Genomic DNA, 18,523 nt, shown 5'->3' with positions numbered 1-18,523 from the left:
GTTTTTACGTGACTTCACAAGATTTTACTTGTCATTGTGAACACTTCTGTTACTTTTATCATTATTCGCAAATACGGTTTTTTCACTTTTATCTGTCATTCCACCACCATCCCATCCTTCTAGATCCTCTCTCATTTCTCCATACTATTTTTATCACTATGTCTTTTACTGTTGTAATTTGGCTAGGCTGATGATGGTCCACAGTGGACCGAAACTAGTACCTTTTAATGTCATTGTAATGTTTTTGTAAAAATATCAAATGATTTTTTAGTATTGAGAAGGTGGAATATTAAAATTTTGTATTTACTTTAAGCATATGTAAAAATCAAATTGAAATTCGCCGTCTGACTTCGTACGAGGCCCGAATTCAGCTCCTGGCGATTTTCTTAGCCAGTTTTGACCGATCTAGTGAAAATAGGTAGTAGTATTGCCCCCTATTTCCCGGTCCAGCTCAGCCAGTACACAAGAGATCCCGAGATGGATTGTTCGTTAACGGGCTGTCCTTCTTTCAGAGGCATTTAAAGGGATAGGATTGACGACCATAAAGAAAATAATAAATCATAACACAGGTTTGATATTTATTCCATAAGCATTAATTTAAATAAATCATAACATTTCATTCTTGCTGTTTTTCAAACAAACATTTTCATGGTGTTAACATTTTTAATTGAATTTACAGAATTAACTGGTTTAACTTCTTCATTCACATAGACAAAGGGTTATGTTCTGAAAATAAAAATGAATCAAAATTAGGCCTTCAGTGGAATCCTGAATTAACATCATAATTGAAACTGAACTTTGCTTACTTCACCTTTAACAAAATTAAAAATTCTACTCGACCATGTGGCGTGTAACTTTATCTTCCACCTCCAATAAAATTTTATTTTTTTTGCAAGTTGCTTTACGTCGCATCAACTAGGAATGGGAAGGAAGCGACCATGGCCTTGATTAATGTACAGCCCCTGGTGTGAAAATGGGAAACCATGGAAAACCATTTTTAGGGCTACCGACAATGGGGTTCGAACCCACCATCTCCCGAATACTAGATACTGGCTTCATTTAAGCGACTGCAGCTATCGAGCTTGGTATTTTATATTATTTACAGAATTCATGTTATCTTTGCTTTCTTAATCAATGAAAACATCTCTGATAACTTTGTCACAGTTAAATTAATCAATTAATTTATTTAAGCACTTGAAATTATTAACTTGCTTAATCGCATTAAATTATGTGATCACATGTCGTTAGGATACTGTTATATCTTGAAACAGTACTCCTTATTTGAAATTATAAAATGCCTTAATTCAAAATTTATTCCTGTCGTCACTTCATGTTGTGTTATAGAATTATCTCAACATGAAATAATCCTTCCAAAATTTAACACTTCTTGTCATTAAAATTTTACAATCCTAGTCTAGATTGCAATATTTGTCAAAAATTCTCAATCTTTGCTTTTGCCTTCGAAACTAGATGATCTTATTCATTTTTAACTTCAAACCATAGAAATTTTAACTCTATCATTAAGTTGACGTAACTTCAATAAACACTTCCCAAAGAAATAGATCAACAAATGCAACGCTGAAATAATCTGGACCATCGTGGCGAACACATGGCCAGACTTGTCGTGATGGCACCGATGCCGGGAATCGAACCAAGGTGTATTAAGTCCCATAGCATATATTAAGTTAAGGAGATTAGAATTGAACTAGTGGATCTCCAGTACAGGAGACCACTAGGCATGTATAAACGAAAGGATCAAGAGTTTTCTTGCAAGAAGAATTATGGTTATTAAATGTGTAAAATGTGCTACTTTTTGAAACATTTAGAGTTGGTTATGTGAATTGACTTGTTCTTCAAGTCCTGCTACGGAAGGCTTATGAGTAACTTGTTATCGAGTTATAATCTTATCTATGTAAACTGACCAAGGGTTGAGTAAATGAACAGTGGCTAGCTACAAGCACAAATCCAGCATTCAGAATAATTAGCATTGGGAGAGACAAGGAAAGAATACATGACTCATGAAAGGATGGAGCATCGGAAAATCTCCACTTTATGGCAAAACATTCCACTCAATGAGAGAGATGAGTTAGGCTGAGTGAGACAGAGAATAAGTGGTTCTGAGACTGACCACTATAGCACCACCTACTGGAGAGGGATCCCAGTTGGGGGTAGACTAGTACTAGGGTGGGAGTTCTCCCTCTCACTAGTTAGCAAGGGCCAGACCAGGATATATACAAGCTGCAGGGGCTTAAGGAGGATCTTTAGTCTTGGGCAGGAGAACAGTCTATGTAGGTCAAGGAAGTCGGTAACAGACTGGAGGAAGGTGCAGACATTCAGAATGAGAGAGAAGTAGGACATAGCCGCGTTGAAAGCTATATTGGTAGGACTTAGTCTCATGGACAGCAGTTTGAAATGCAGACTTAGGCTAAGAGACAAGGTAGAGGGGAAACTCTCAGGTTTTTCCACATACTCTACCCAGGCTGGAGGTCAGTACTCTCAAAACTTCCAGAGCAGGCACATCACTGAAGTATGCTGTAAATATACATTGTAAAAATGTATGATGGTTGGGAAGTCAGAGTTGAAGGCAATTATGTATCATATTAACTGGGACTCAGTACTTTATTTAATGGTTCAGGGTACCCAACCCACAGATTCTTCCAGCCGCTTGGGAGAACAAATCGTCCAGAACATCTCGGGACAAGGTGAGTCACAACAGACTAAAGCACAATATTCAAAATCACATCAAAAAATATCTCTAACTAGGACATTCACACAACTCACTCACTCTCTCTCTCTCTCTCTCTCTCTCTCACACACACACACACACAATGGATAAACAAAATTTATTTATACTTGAATCCTGGGTGAATGATTATTAGTTCATGATTTTTATCACAATTAGAGTCGATTGGATCAGATAGATGAGCCTTTATTCATAAAAAATGCTCAACATAGTATGTGGCACGTGATTGAATTTGAGTTATCATTTTAAAGAATGTAATAATTACATGGCACCGACGATTGAGAAGAATCGAAGGTTATTATCCATAGATCTGATAGAAAAACAATCATCACGCACATCATATGGGTTATCTTAAAATCGTCAAACACATGGTTGATAAGCACCAATTAATTTATTATTATTCTAAAAAAATATATAGAAATGTGACTCTGACGTGCTCCACAATTTCATTAGAATGCTGTGATCCTAAGACACGTGCTTCCAAATTACTATAATACCCGCGGGATCACTAATATTCCAGGCTAATACGCAAAATATAGAGCACACCATAAATCATCTATAAGAATAATCTACTTTTATTTATTGCTCACGACCTTTAACTTCATGTTTAACCCGATCTCATAATTTATGATGATTATTATTATTATTATCATCAGTGATTATTAGGTCTATTGACAATATCCAGATTAATCTGAAAACCTGATGACACAATCCTAAATAATCATCGGATAAATGCATAAGATGAAACTCAGCTCAATCTAGTAAAATGAAACATGTATCTCACATGTCAAAATTATTATTTAAATCCATTATTAATCAAGACGTTAATTATTATAGGTCTCATTTTAAATACTGGCATAAGATTGGTAAAATACTCTGATGACAAACTACAGTTAGCTACACCAATAGAATTCCAACTCTCGTTCACACATGTAACAAGTCTACCATGACACCATCAAGGTTGGAAGTATAAAATATGGCTAAATATTGCAAAACTAAGAGAAATACTGGTTATGAGAAGGAGATCATCTAGTTTTCTACACAGATGGACAGATAGATTACATAAAATGGTACTCAAATTTTATGATGGAGTTCGATCCTCGGTAGGTGTCTTCATTTTCCCAGCTCGTCCATCTCGTTTACCCTCGTGAAGCTAGAATTGCCTCGCATGTCTAGCAACTCATGATGGCCGGAATGTTGAAGTCTCGCATCGAATATGTTGATCCTCTTCATGTTGGAAGACACATCTTGAAGTAGGCGACGATTTCCGGTGGATTTTTGGTCTTCTTGTGCAAAGTTGGAATTAGCTGCAACTGATGCAACAAAATTTTAGAAAGTGCACAAGCCTGGCGAACTTCACTGATTTGTTGAAAACAACACTTAACTTCTGGGCTCGATGCTTGTAGATGTGATAGCAAGGTAATATTCCGTTAGAATAAGAAGAAAGTAAGACTCGATAAGAGAAAGATTTACGGTATGCTGAAGGTTTTATAGCCTCTGGCTCGGAGGTGTGTCATTCATTTTAACAGACTATTGGTTCATAGATGACCACATTAATTGGTTGGGACTATTCCAGAAACCCTTACTGAGCAAGCAGACGTGCACACGCGCAGTATTTAGCCTTGAGGAATCCAGTCTGTCACGTGACTGTTATATGGTCTCGATCAAAGTGATGGCAAACCGATCAATACAACTCGTCAAGCCACTTGTTGCATGCTAGCACGACTGGGTGATAATAAAATCTAGCCCTTCTCACTCAATAATATAAGTTATGCTGGCTGTTGCGGGCATGTAAATAAATGTTAATTAATTACCAAATTTGATGGGTACAGTATGTAAGTTTGTTGACAGTTTAAAGTTACTCCCCTTCCCCCCTTTGAAATGCTTAACTTCAGCAAATAACTTTTAAACAGATTTCCTAAGGATTTGACAAACAGAACATATCTGACGATGATAAGCATTGTTTAGATGGTGTTGACAATACCAAGAGGAAAAATAAATGCGACTTACAAAGATGCAATATGTTATATATATATACAGGACTACAGTGAGTTTTTCTCATCCGTTGACCAGCAGGCGCGCCCAGCTTATCTGCCTCCCATTGACGACAGCACTTCACTCACTTTATCCATGCATGACAAGAGGTAACAATTAAAATTAGTAATTAAGAAAATAAGCTTGTACCTATTTAACATCTTCGTAGCCTGCAGTGCAGAGCTCTTTGAAACCCCGGCTTCTTGTCCAAGTCATTTTCTAATCTTTCTGCGATTTCCTTTACTTTTTCCTCATTAAGTACAAGTTTTTTAACAGTTCACTTCTTATCAAGTAAAGAACCAGTTTCTGCATGCGGAGGGCGTACACCTGGAAATTGTGTTACAAATCGCCTAACTACTTCCCCGCAAGACTCGAGAACTGTTGGAGTGACAGATCAACACTTAATACACGTTCCCGTGCTGTGTAATGGGAAGTGATGAGTCAACGGGAGGCAGATAAGCTAGGCACACCTGCCGGCCAACCTATGAGAGAATCTCACTGTATATCCTTAAATGGTGAAGAAAGGTACTAAATCTCTTGCTTGGTGCGTTTCTTTTCTCTGCTATGAACATAAATACATAGTTACTCCTATAGGGAGAGGCTTGACTGAGTTCCTTTTTTCACCGTTCGGTGTATCTGGTCAACATTATTCAACTGAAAATTAAAAGTGAAAAGTGCTGATTTTGGCTAAGTTCCTTTCTAAAAAGTGTAATTCAGTTAGAATGTATAATTTATGTAATCATCATGAAGGTGACACACAGCACAGGAGTTGTGCCAGGCAGTTCCTGATACAGGTCTGTCATTATACAGATTGCATGAAATGCCAAAATTGAGTATACTAACCAAGAAAATCGAAAATCATTGAAGAAGCTCTTGAAGACCTCTCTTTTCTAACGAGTGTTCCTTTTTTTTTCATTCGTCCTTGATTAGAAAATAATTTTAACCCATATTTCCACATATATTTTATTTTCTTCCTTTATTAGTACAAAGAAATGAAGAGATTAATTTTATTTATTAGGTGATGACTCCTCAAATACGAGAGACCGATCGTGTTCGACGGGCCTTGTCCTTCATGCCGTCTACCAAAGAGAGACCTACGTATATCCAAATACGGAGCAATAGCATGAGACGCCCAGAAGAGCATAAGACTGATGATTAGCGAAGGTATTTATTTATCTTGTTTTTTCTGTTTACCATCAGATTGGTAAAGTTGCGAGATGTTTACTTGATGTGGGCAGCTATGGTGCAAATTGTCATGCATGTATTGTTTATTCTGATATTGTTACACTATTGTCTATGGGAGGTATTACTTACGAGATGTTCCTGCTTACCACTGCTCGCCCCAAAAAAGTATGTAAAGGAACAAAACTATATAAAAATCAAATACATGTTAAGAATTTTTAATAGCTAGCAGTCACTTGGCATGAAGTGGACCATAAATTTAGGAAACAACAGACAGAAAGGGAAAGAGGAACATCAGGAGAAAAAATGAGTGAATTAAATTAAAGTGGTACACCCTCCTTATTCTTGTGAATTAATTCATTTGGAACATTTTGGTGGGTTGAAGCATGGGTCATCAACTCACTACTCTAGGAACGGGTACTACCTGCTTTACTCATGACGGCTGGCTACCAAGGGAGAACGGAGCTTCGTGCATACGTGGGCAATATCGTACATCAGTAACTGCACAGAGGTAACACTACCATACAAATTTGTTTATAGAAACAACAACATGGCGGGTGAAATGGAAGAACGTGTAGAAGAAGCTCTACGAAGTTTGGAAAAAATTGCAGAAACAGGAGGATACCTGAAAAAAGAACTGAAGGAGAACATTCTAGAAATGATGAGTGTTCTGAAGACCTTTTATAATGCATTAAAAATAGAACTATCTATAGCGAAAGAGGAGAAAACGATGCACCAAAAAGAGGTTATGTGTAACCAAGGAAATGTTACAACTGAGGGAGCATGCAGCTTCGCTACGGGACAACTAGCGCCATCTAGCAACAACGAACAGAACCAAAAAGAGATTACGGATAACCAAGGAAATGCCACAACTGAGGGAGCAGAGAGCACCCTTGCGGGACGACTAGCGCCATCTAACAACTACGAACAGAAACGGCAAAGAAAGAACGCAAACAACGTCGCTGCGGTCCGAGTAGCGCCATCGACACACGACGAACAGAACAAACCCAGAGTTCCATCTACCGGCAACGGCCAGAATCAGCAAGAAGAGACACCTAACAACACCATACAGCAGGCAGGCAGGAGCCAGCAAGCAGTGTCACCTACCGGCACCGAGCAGAAGACAAACAGTAGCCAGCTACCGCATAACAATCCAAGCGAAGAAACGTACAGAACACTTTAAGATAAAATCACAAAAAGAATGACCCAGCAAATACAATCAGTAATGGAAAATATCACGCAAAATATCAAAAAGGTGATAAGAGAGGAGATCAGATGTACAAATCAACAGAATCTGACACCTCAGCTAGATAATTCAAAAACAAACCTTGAAATACCATACTGCTTTGGAAGGAATGTGCAGAAGTCCAACATGCGAAGAGAAGCACACCCTACCCCAACGCCTATAGGAAGAAATGAGGATTACAACATAGAGGAAGATAACTTCCCAGCTATAAAAAATGACTCGCCTCAAGGCCAAAAACAGGAAACATCGACAGGCGAAACAGCCGGGGAGAAGTGGACAAATATAATCGGCAAAAGGAAGAGACAACCAACGCAAACACAAGCTTCCATAACTGGAACAGGATCAGAAGACGAAAACCTACAAGCAGCAGAAAAGATGGTCTGGATCATAGGAAGACTACAACAGGAAACAACAGCAGAGGACATAAAGAAATTCCTTACCAAGAAGGAAATTATAGGAAATGTAATCTGCGAAGAATTATTAACGAAGTATAACACGAAATCTTTCAAAGTGGGAATCCCATGTAAATACCTTGAAAGAGTAAATAAATCAGACTTCTGGCCAACAAACATCACCATCAGTCGTTTTAAGTTTTTTCGGAGGAACACAGGGATGCAACTCGAATAAAACACATAATGGACTGGAGTAATACAAAATACAGAGGAAATGAGAATAAAGGAAGCATACAAATAATGTTATGGAACATCGAAGGCTTAAAAAATGCATTAAGCTTGTCGCCAACGGATTGCCTAAAAGGATATGACATAATAATATTGACAGAAACATTCCTCACAGACCATTGGCAACATGCAGAATATTATTGCATACATCTACAAGCGAAACAAGGAGAAAGAGGAAGACCCATAGGAGGAATATCCGTTCTCTTAAAGCCTTGGCTGACTCCAATAAAAATAATTGGAACACTCTCTACTAATAGAAACAAAACACATCACAATTATTGCCACTTACTTTCAACCACATACAACGGCCTTGGAAATAATAGACGAATTAGGACAACTAATAACTCAAGAGCAAACAAGACAACCCCCTAATCATAGCAGGAGACTTAAACTGTAGGTGGATGTACACAATTACAAAACAAAACTAGTAATGGAAAAATTACAAGAAGATGGCCTTCTCCTATTAAATAACAGAAACATTCCAACCTACATATCTCACAACGAAACAAGTGTGATAGATGTTGCACTCATAAAAGGGCAAATAAAAGGAGAAATAACCCCTATATGGTCAGCAAATCACACACCCATAAGAAAGCATATCCCCATGAAAATAAAAATTCATGGAGATTGGCGATCACCAAACAAACAAGTAAAATGCCTATTATAAAGAAAAATTGACGTTGAAAAAGTAGAAGGACAAGTCGACCAGATAAGAAAAATAGAAGAGCTCACTGAGGAATTAAGACTAGAAGAAGTGGCACAAACACTAGAGGAATTGCTAATACCAAGCCGCAACCCCAAGAAAGGACCGAAAGGCGAAACAATGGTTCGACCAGGAATGCTACCTGCTAAGAAAAGAAGTACTGAAGGCTCTGATTGAAATAAAAACAAACAAGAAGAAACTTACACTCTATCAGGTATACAACAGAAAAAGAAGTCTCTATAAAATGCTCACGCGAGAAAAGAAAAGTATATACTGGGAGGAAGAAGGTAAAAGAATAGTAGAAGAGGCAAAGAAAGACCCATATCTCGCTCTACGTCCCAGGAAGCAAACACAGACACACTGTATAAACATGGAAGAATGGATGACACACTTTAGCAATATACTTAACAAGGAAGGAATAACAAACATCCCAGAAAATTATCATCAAAGTACCAAAACACTAGCATCAACAGCATGGACTCCACTGACAACAAATGAAGTCCAAAACACCATCTCAAGCACAAAGAAAAACAAAGCTGCAGGACTAGACAACATATACAGTGAGTACATAAAAGACACTGCTCATCTCCTACTGCCTACATGGTCAAACTTATACGATAAATGCATTGAGACGGCCTCAATACCCGAGAGATGGAGACATTCAACTATTAAAGTACGCTATAAAGGAAATGGTGACCCATATGACACAAACACATACAGAGGCATTGCTCTGGAGAACATACCGTTCAAGATATTCACGAAAGCAATCGTGGCAAGAGTCAGAGAAGAAATAGATGAGTATCTACCGGAAAATCAATTCGGATTCAGGAAAGGAAGATCAACTATTAACGCCATACAATTACTACTCAGTAACATATGGGAAGTCCGAAGAAGCCCTCAACAGAAACAATGTGTGGACTAAAACCATAAAAACGATACTACAATGGAACAAAATAAGAATCTCTGACATATCTCTCTCAGAACCGATACTTCAAACGAACGGGGTATTACAGGGTGATCCAATTAGCCCGTTACTTTTCATCCTGGCAGCAGAAGAAATAATGAGAATAACCCATAAGGAAGACATACTATCGTACGCCTACGCTGATGATATAGTGATCGGATCAAGAGACATCACGAAACTACAAAAAGTGATAAAAGATATGGAGGAATAGTGCTACGAACATAAGTTTGAAATTAATACATCAAAAACAAAAATGATGGTATTTAGGCAAGGAGGAAAGATCCCAGCAATGGCAGAAATCTTCATAAAGAGGCAGAAAGTAGCCATAGTAAACGACTTCAAATACCTTGGCATTACTCTGCAAACAAGTGCCAAATGCTTTATAAAACATGTAACAGAGAAAGCAATACAGGCGGTACGGTCGATGCACGAAATCAACTACATAAGATCACTCAGCCCAGAGATGGCGATGGCACTATTTAGATCAAAAATCATGCCTATAATAACATATGGGATAGAAATCATATGGCCGTACCTCACAGAAAACAACCTATCCTCTCTAGAAAGAGTAAAAGCTCTATACATAAAAAGAGCGATCGGTGTATCCAAGACTACAAGATCAAGACTCGTCTACCTCCTAGCGCGAGAATCCTTCCTCATTGAAGACTTCAGAACACATCTGACTCCACCCAACACCAGAGCATCAGAAAATCTCCTAGCAATACTCAGCAAAAAAAGAGAAGACATTCCTTCAGAATTCTTTGGAACAGGGGCCATGATAGACCGGACATGGACAACATCCAACTTCGAGATGAGGCACGTATTCACAAGACTGGCAGTACATGGTTTCCACCATCTAATTTGTACCAACACCTCATACCATGAACCGACAGAGACATGTAAGTGCAAACTATGTGGATACATGTGTGAACGTTACCACATAGAACTCTGTATCAAAAGAACAAAAACTATTAAAGAATATGCAATCCAAGGCGCAAGCGCGCGAGTACAGTGTTTATAAATGTATTATTTTTCTTTCTGTATGGCTATTTGGCAGCAATAAATATATTATTATTATTATTATTATTAAATTTGTTTATACATGTAAGTAGTAGTAGTAGATCTTGCAGAATGAACTGGATATAGTGATAGACGAAGAAAGAATATAGCATTATACAATATTTCCTGAATAAATTTTTTTATTTTGTTTACAAACCAAGTATTGGGGACACTTGTCATATTTATTCCATGAAAATACATTTTATGTAATTTGTTTACATAATCTTCTTAAATAACATAGGTTTCAATATACAGTTTGGCCCAAAAGAATATCCCCTATATGTATACTGGCCCAGTATTTCAGTTTCAACCACATTTTCATACAGACTTGCATTGGTACTAGAACGTTTATGCTATCAGTTTTTTTCCCAGGATGTTAAAACACTTTTCTGGTGATATTTGTTATCAGAAGCTCAGTTTTGATTGGTTAATTGAAGCAATATGAGTGATAGAACAGGATAATATATTTCTCGGTATTGGCCATTTTCACTATACCAATATCCGGGGTACATTTAAATATGGCACCTATGAGACATTGCAATATTTAGCCACATGATGTCACACACATGCGTAAAGTTGACAAAGTTCCCACCATATACCTCTAGTTGTACTTCTTTCCTACTTCTTAAAAGCTGTTCTTCAGTAAGCAGAATTGTAAAAAGAGAATCCAACTTAGTAAGTTTTCAGAGGGCTGTTGTTCTGTTTCTCAGGAGATAGCATTGTTTTTCCATAGCGTATTAGATGTTAAGCGAATGTAAGATTGATATTTGGTTTTAAGTCAAGGGGAAGAATAAAGACCTATCTCCAAGGAAGCAGGGCATGATTTTGCAGTGGGTAATGTTTTTAAAAAACAAGCAGAAACAGGGATGACAAGTTTGAGGCATAGATGTGGTTGCAAAAGATGGGCAGATTGCTTTCAAGATCCAACATGATTTAAGCTGTTCCATTTCACATCAGACAGTATTAAGACGTCTGTCAGAAATGAACAATAAAAGAAAAGACCTGCAAATAAAAAAGCATGTCCAAGACAGAAGGAATTTTGTTGAAATGTATGAAAATTGGACTACTGAGGATTGGAGCAGAGTGACTTCTCAGACAAAAAGAAATTGCATGTGTTTCGTAACGATGGTGGTGCGAAACTGTGAATGGAGCCGGGAGAGGAGTTGAAGAAGGAGTGCGTTGTGGACACTAGGAAGTTTAGTGAAAGTGTTACACTGAGGGGAGCAATATTTTCAAAATATTTGGGAAGAATTGAAGTTTGCAGGGGATCAGTCATTGGGTTGGCATACTGTGAGATACTTCAGAAGTTGTGAATACAGCTAGGAACGATTTTAGTGGTGCAAACTTAGGACCAATAGTTTTCCAAGATGACAGTGTCAGATCTCAGCATTCAGCAGTTCTGGTGGGCTCCAAATTCCCCCCGATATGAACCTTTTTGAGAAATTATGGGCTATTATGTCCACAAAACTCTGAAAATATTGTTGCACGAGCAAAAAAGAATTAAGTGAAAAAATTGTTCAAGTGTGATATGAAATTGAGAGCCTGGTACATGTAAAAAACTTGACCAGTTAATGCTACAAAGAGTACAAGCCCTCAAAAAGGCTAAAGGTAGTTGCACATAGTACTGAAGCATGTCTTATTTCCTTGTCATATATTGTAAAAATTCTGTATATTGCCCTTCTGCAATAAAACATTCAAATAAATTCTCAATACTCAATAAAATGTTTCTCCTTAAAACATGCAGGACCAAGCTTGATAGCTGCAATTGCTTACGTGCAGCAGTATCCAGTAATCGGGAGATAGTGGGTTCGAACCCCACTGTCGACAGCCCTGAAGATGGTTTTCCGTGGTTTCCCATTTTCACACCAGGCAAATGCTGGGGCTGTACCTTGATTAAGGCCATGGCCACTTTGTTCCCATTCCTTGGCCTTTCCTATCCCATCGTTGCCGTAAGACCTATCTGTGTCGGTGCGACGTAAAGCAAATAGAAAAAAAAAATAACCTGCAGGTGGGGATATTTCTTGGACCAAATTGTATTTTTGTATTAATGGCTATGAAAAACTAACTAACTTAAACATTGGTGTACATCTTCTCCACAGAACCTTTGGGCTCTTTTAGGTTGTATTATATTAACGTTTGGTACTATTGTTTACTTGCTGGCACACTGCTAACTACATTTTAGGTTTAGATCGGTGAGTCTAGTTCTGTGCCTAATTTACAAATCCTTATTAATGAAAACAGCTGAGCTTTGGTATGCAATGACATCACAAACTTCCCTTCCATTCATCACTCGGTTCCTCCTTCCCCACCCCTTTCAAAGCGCTGAGCAGGCTGGCTCCAAATATATCTAGCTGAGTTGACAATACTTGGGTTAAAGAAGGGTTTCATTTGACTAAATCAGTAATCTCCTCTTTCTATTGAAATGTTGAAGAGTTGAAACAGTTTTAAGAGATCTAGAATACATTTACTGTACAATATGCCATATATTAATAATTTCCCTGCACACAAATAAACCTTAGAATAGTGCATTCTGTACTGTTACTTTATAATACCAACTGAAAAATCATTAGTCATCAAGTTCATGAAAAAATGGACTGTGTGATTGTGTATCTGCATTGACATTAAGCGTAGTTTGAGAAGATTTGGAATAAGGCTCTGTCTTAATACACTGACTGACAGAGCAAATGCAACACCAAGAAGGAGTGGTCAGAACTGTATGCCAATTGCAGGGTAGACTGACGTCACAGAGGTATGCTCATGATGTGAAATGCGCCGCTGTGCTGCGCACGTAGCGAACGATAAATGGGACACGGCGTTGGCGAATGGCCCACTTCGTACCGTGATTTCTCAGCCGACAGTCATTGTAGAACGTGTTGTCGTGTGCCACAGGACACGTGTATAGCTAAGAATGCCAGGCCGCCGTCAACGGAGGCATTTCCAGCAGACAGACGACTTTACGAGGGGTATGGTGATCGGGCTGAGAAGGGCAGGTTGGTCGCTTCGTCAAATCGCAGCCGATACCCATAGGGATGTGTCCACGGTGCAGCGCCTGTGGCGAAGATGGTTGGCGCAGGGACATGTGGCACGTGCGAGGGGTCCAGGCGCAGCCCGAGTGACGTTAGCACGCGAGGATCGGCGCATCCGCCGCCAAGCGGTGGCAGCCCCGCACGCCACGTCAACCGCCATTCTTCAGCATGTGCAAGACACCCTGGCTGTTCCAATATCGACCAGAACAATTTCCCGTCGATTGGTTGAAGGAGGCCTGCACTCCCGGCGTCCGCTCAGAAGACTACCATTGACTCCACAGCATAGACGTGCACGCCTGGCATGGTGCCGGGCTAGAGCGACTTGGATGAGGGAATGGCGGAACGTCGTGTTCTCCGATGAGTCACGCTTCTGTTCTGTCAGTGATAGTCACCGCAGACGAGTGTGGCGTCGGCGTGGAGAAAGGTCAAATCCGGCAGTAACTGTGGAGCGCCCTACCGCTAGACAACGCGGCATCATGGTTTGGGGCGCTATTGCGTATGATTCCACGTCACCTCTAGTGCGTATTCAAGGCACGTTAAATGCCCACCGCTACGTGCAGCATGTGCTGCGGCCGGTGGCACTCCCGTACCTTCAGGGGCTGCCCAATGCTCTGTTTCAGCAGGATAATGCCCGCCCACACACTGCTCGCATCTCCCAACAGGCTCTACGAGGTGTACAGATGCTTCCGTGGCCAGCGTACTCTCCGGATCTCTCAGCAATCGAACACGTGTGGGATCTCATTGGACGCCGTTTGAAAACTCTGCCCCAGCCTCGTACGGACGACCAACTGTGGCAAATGTGTTGACAGATAATGGAGAACCATCCCTCAGGACACCATCCGCACTCTTATTGACTCTGTACCTCGACGTGTTTCTGCGTGCATCGCCGCTCGCGGTGGTCCTACATCCTACTGAGTCGATGCCGTGCGCATTGTGTAACCTGCATATCGGTTTGAAATAAACATCAATTATTCTTCCGTGCCGTCTCTGTTTTTTCCCCAACTTTCATCCCTTTCGAACCACTCGTTCTTGGTGTTGCATTTGCTCTGTCAGTCAGTGTATATACCTACAGAAAATTTTAAAAAATTAAAGAATTCTATGTTAAAATTTTAAAAAGTTGCTGTGACTCAGAATCTAACTACTCATAAGATACACACGTATTGCCCCCATCATGCCGGGCTCAGCTCGCCGGAGAGCGAGGGTCTCAGAGGTGGACCGTTCGCTATCGGCTGTGCAGAAAATTTTAAAGGCAGGAATAGATGAAGGACTAGCGACAAATGAAAGGAGACTAAAATAGGTTTACACATTTATTAAGAACTAACACTCTTCCAATAAAACAATTAAATTTACAAAATCTGGGATTGATTCTTGAAATCTCTTCTCCTCGTGCTATCGTCTATAAGGGATCTTGATCAAATTAAAGCTCAACGAATGTTCTTGTCTGTAATAATAATAATAATAATAATAATAATAATAATAATAATAAGGATCATTAATTTACTGTAAAATGGATTGAAAATCAAAATAATATCTGGTTCACTCTCTCCTATAATGATAATCAAATTGCTTAAATTAAATTATTCCGTCTGGATTTCATTTAATCTTGCAAGAAAATGATCATTTTCTCTTCCTTATTAAAATTATTGAAAAATATTTAATTCAAGAAATTGTGGTTAATAAGTCTTCCTTAGACTTTCCCTTCATCAATTAATTCATTTATATAATTATTAAGTAACTAAACTTCTTATAATAAATTCTTATTTGAACTCATATCAACGTAAACTTTACTCAGTTTTATGCAATAAGTGACTGTACAATAACTAATAATTCAGTCTCGTGACATCAATCCACGGACGTTGCCTTCTCTTATTCACTTTAATTTAGTGAATTAGACCCTAATCTACCTTAAATTATAATAAAATCTTCTAAAGATTCATAATTCATCAAATCACGGACACGCGAAAATAACGTAAATCGGTCAAAATTTGACGCGCACAGTGGAGAATATCATCACAAAATCATCCAAGAAATATTCACAAAACACAGAATATAATCAAATCACACATCACACATTCACACATAGGTACAGACCATATTATAATATTATTTACACGAACACTAACCCATTATTATTAAATTTTGGATTTATTCCAAATTAGGGAAATCATTCTCTAGATGACAATATCACTTATATTCCAGGTATCGATTTAGAATGTGATAGAGTTGAGGTTATCGCTTTTATGCAGAAATTAATTATACAACGATGTTCAAGGGAATATTTTAAACAGAAATCATCCAGAATAAGCAAGTAAAATACCTACAACACAGGTCAAAATATTAGAATACGCGCTTACGGTACATGAATTGCGGCATTTATTTTTATTCACCTATAATGTCGTGGCTCTCGATTAATCTGCACTCAAGCTCGAAGAAATCATGTCCAGTGACACATTCCTTCCAAAATGACTCTAATGGATGCATAAATTATCACACAAAATATAATGTCCATCTGCAAGTCATACTCAAATTAATAGCGCAGTACAATATACGTATAATTCATCATTACTCCGTCTGGAGGATTGCCATGTTCCAGGCCTACTTTACATAAAGTGAGCACACGATAATTCTTTCCAAGAACAAACCAACATTAAACCCATGACCTTATTAAATTTTTAGCCCGTAATTAGGTTTAATTATTTTTACTCATTATTATATTACTGACCGTGCTTAATCTCACTTGCAAAGCTATCGTTCGAAATTATTCAGATGACTCTAAACGAACTAAAGCCCACAGACATGTCGTATAACCGTAGAATGAAATTTTACACTTAGAACAACACTAGAACACTGTCCTAATCTGTCTCAATTAATTTTCAAATTATTTCAAAATCATTCAAGATTAACGCGGGGTTCATTTACTTTTATTTCTCCTGCCTTCTAAATTTTTAGGACAGTTGAGGTCTCTCTCAATGACATTCACTCTCATCTCTAACTAATAGAACCAAATACACATTCATTCCAGAACACAAACTACCTCCCACAGAAGAAAGAAGAATGAAAAGTCAAACTACTGCTAAACTAATAGAAATCTAAATGAATAAGGTAACGCTACGTTTTACAAACATTTTACAGAAAGATAGAAAGATAAATTCTTAAAGAATACTCATGTGGCTGGTGTTAACTGGATTCTAGTTGATGACCTAGTACGTGGTCACATCACCTTCCATCGAACAAAGTCTTGCCCATGTCCGACGCCTTACATAGTTAGTGACTCATGGAGGAGCTGAAGGTGCACAGGAAACAGTAGTATTCATCTCTGAACGGGATAGCCATCTTGAAGCGAGCTCGAACCAACGACCTTCCTACCTTCTGAGTTCTCGTAGAAAAGCTGAAACTAACAAAAGTCTTAGCAATAGTCCAGGATACACACGCGATGTTTAATAACTCGGAGATGCACACTTATCTTGTGACAGTCATAAATAAATCGTAGAGAATTTTTCCAAATGTCTGAATTGCAGTTTATTCAGTCCTCAGTGCCTTCTCTAATGCAAAGTCTCCCAGTAAAGCAAACAACGTCCAGTCTCGACTGTAGCTGCATTCAGAGTAACGCTCAAATCAAGTGTTCAGAAGTAAAAACCCTCTATAAAATTTCCTTTGGAATTACCATTAATTCACTGTCTTAAGACGTAGGTGTGCCTCTTAATTATATCTGATTGGTGGATCTTGTGCATTCCTGTGAAGGTTGTCATTTTTATTGGCTGCTCTAGTTTCACGTCACTCGACCTTGCATTTATTGATCGATCGAAATCACGCTGCTCGCCCGATCACGTGCTACACACACATGTGTTTGAAGGACATCTAACAGGAATTTCACCCTGCTTCCTCGTTCTCTTGGTAGGTTGGGAAAACCGGTTCGCAAGCGGCTGGTTCACGCTAGCACGGGAGTGTAAAATCTCACCCTCCTGGCGATTAAATAATGTTACAACTCGCTGATGAAATAAAGCATTCTCCCTTAATAAATTATTTCCACTTTTGAAGGGGACAGTATAGAGGTTGTTTTATTAGTCTGTCTTATTTTTGTTATATGTAATTAAATATTTAGAAATTAATGCAAATTGGGAATTGGTTAACTTCATTTAGAAAAGGTTAATTTGCAATATTAATGATGTTTTGTTTAACATCTAATAAAGGTGCCAGGGTGTTCGAATATGGTCCCATAGGAGTTCATTTGTCATGAATTAAACGTAACCATCAGCATGAGTAATTTTGTTCCTAGCATCAACCTAACCAATCATTATCAGTAATTTTGTCTGAAGCAGAACCTAACTATCACCATCAGCAATTTTGTCTGAAGCAGAACCTAACCAATCACCATCAATAATTTTGTCACTAACATTAACCTGTAGGATGACGCCCCGAACAAATTGCATTTAACCTTTTAATTGCTGAGTTTTTTCATTCGTATGTAAAAAAAAGTTGTAGAAGCCTCAATTTTTAACTTAGCAAAGGGGTGATTAGCTTAAAATGTTTATAAATGTTGGTTTTTTATAAATCTAAATGCAAATGGAAAATCCTACACTTATGTCCAATATTATTTTGAGAGAAAACAAAAGTACACTTATATGCCCATGCGTGCATTATCTTTATACAAAGTAAAAAGCCCAAAATATTGTTTCTTAAAATTTGTAGGCAACTAATACATGTAACTTCTTAGAAGTATATAAGTTGACATTTTAAAATACTTTCTAAACCTGGAATGTGGTGATAGTTAAATGTTTTCTACTGATTGTGATGCTGATTTGTTCAACAAATGCACCAACTCCACTGGCACGAAAGTTTTTTTAAAAATCAATTATTTTCGGGTTGTCATCAAACATTACTTGGCT

The 18,523-nt window shown here is 38.3% G+C and overlaps 1 protein-coding gene across 5 annotated transcripts in view; it reads left to right on the top strand.

Moving 5' to 3' along the window:
- The window catches only part of LOC136864817 (differentially expressed in FDCP 6 homolog), a 452,756-nt gene that overhangs the window by 416,806 nt on the left and 17,427 nt on the right, over window positions 1-18,523 (top strand). For 2 of the 5 annotated variants that reach the window (XM_067142257.2, XM_067142258.2), the window contains exon 10: window positions 5,796-5,941. The exons of the other annotated variants lie outside the window; for them this stretch is intronic. In XM_067142257.2, the coding sequence (XP_066998358.1) occupies window positions 5,796-5,936 (141 nt within the window). In that variant the 3' untranslated portion in view covers window positions 5,937-5,941. The remainder of the gene's footprint in view (window positions 1-5,795; window positions 5,942-18,523) is intronic. 5 annotated transcript variants of the gene reach the window in all.

Source organism: Anabrus simplex, chromosome 2, assembly GCF_040414725.1.
Source record: "Anabrus simplex isolate iqAnaSimp1 chromosome 2, ASM4041472v1, whole genome shotgun sequence".
NCBI classification, from domain to species: Eukaryota; Metazoa; Arthropoda; class Insecta; order Orthoptera; family Tettigoniidae; genus Anabrus; species Anabrus simplex.
Note: the sequence above shows the minus strand (reverse complement) of the source record. Positions and strands in the feature narration are given on the sequence as shown.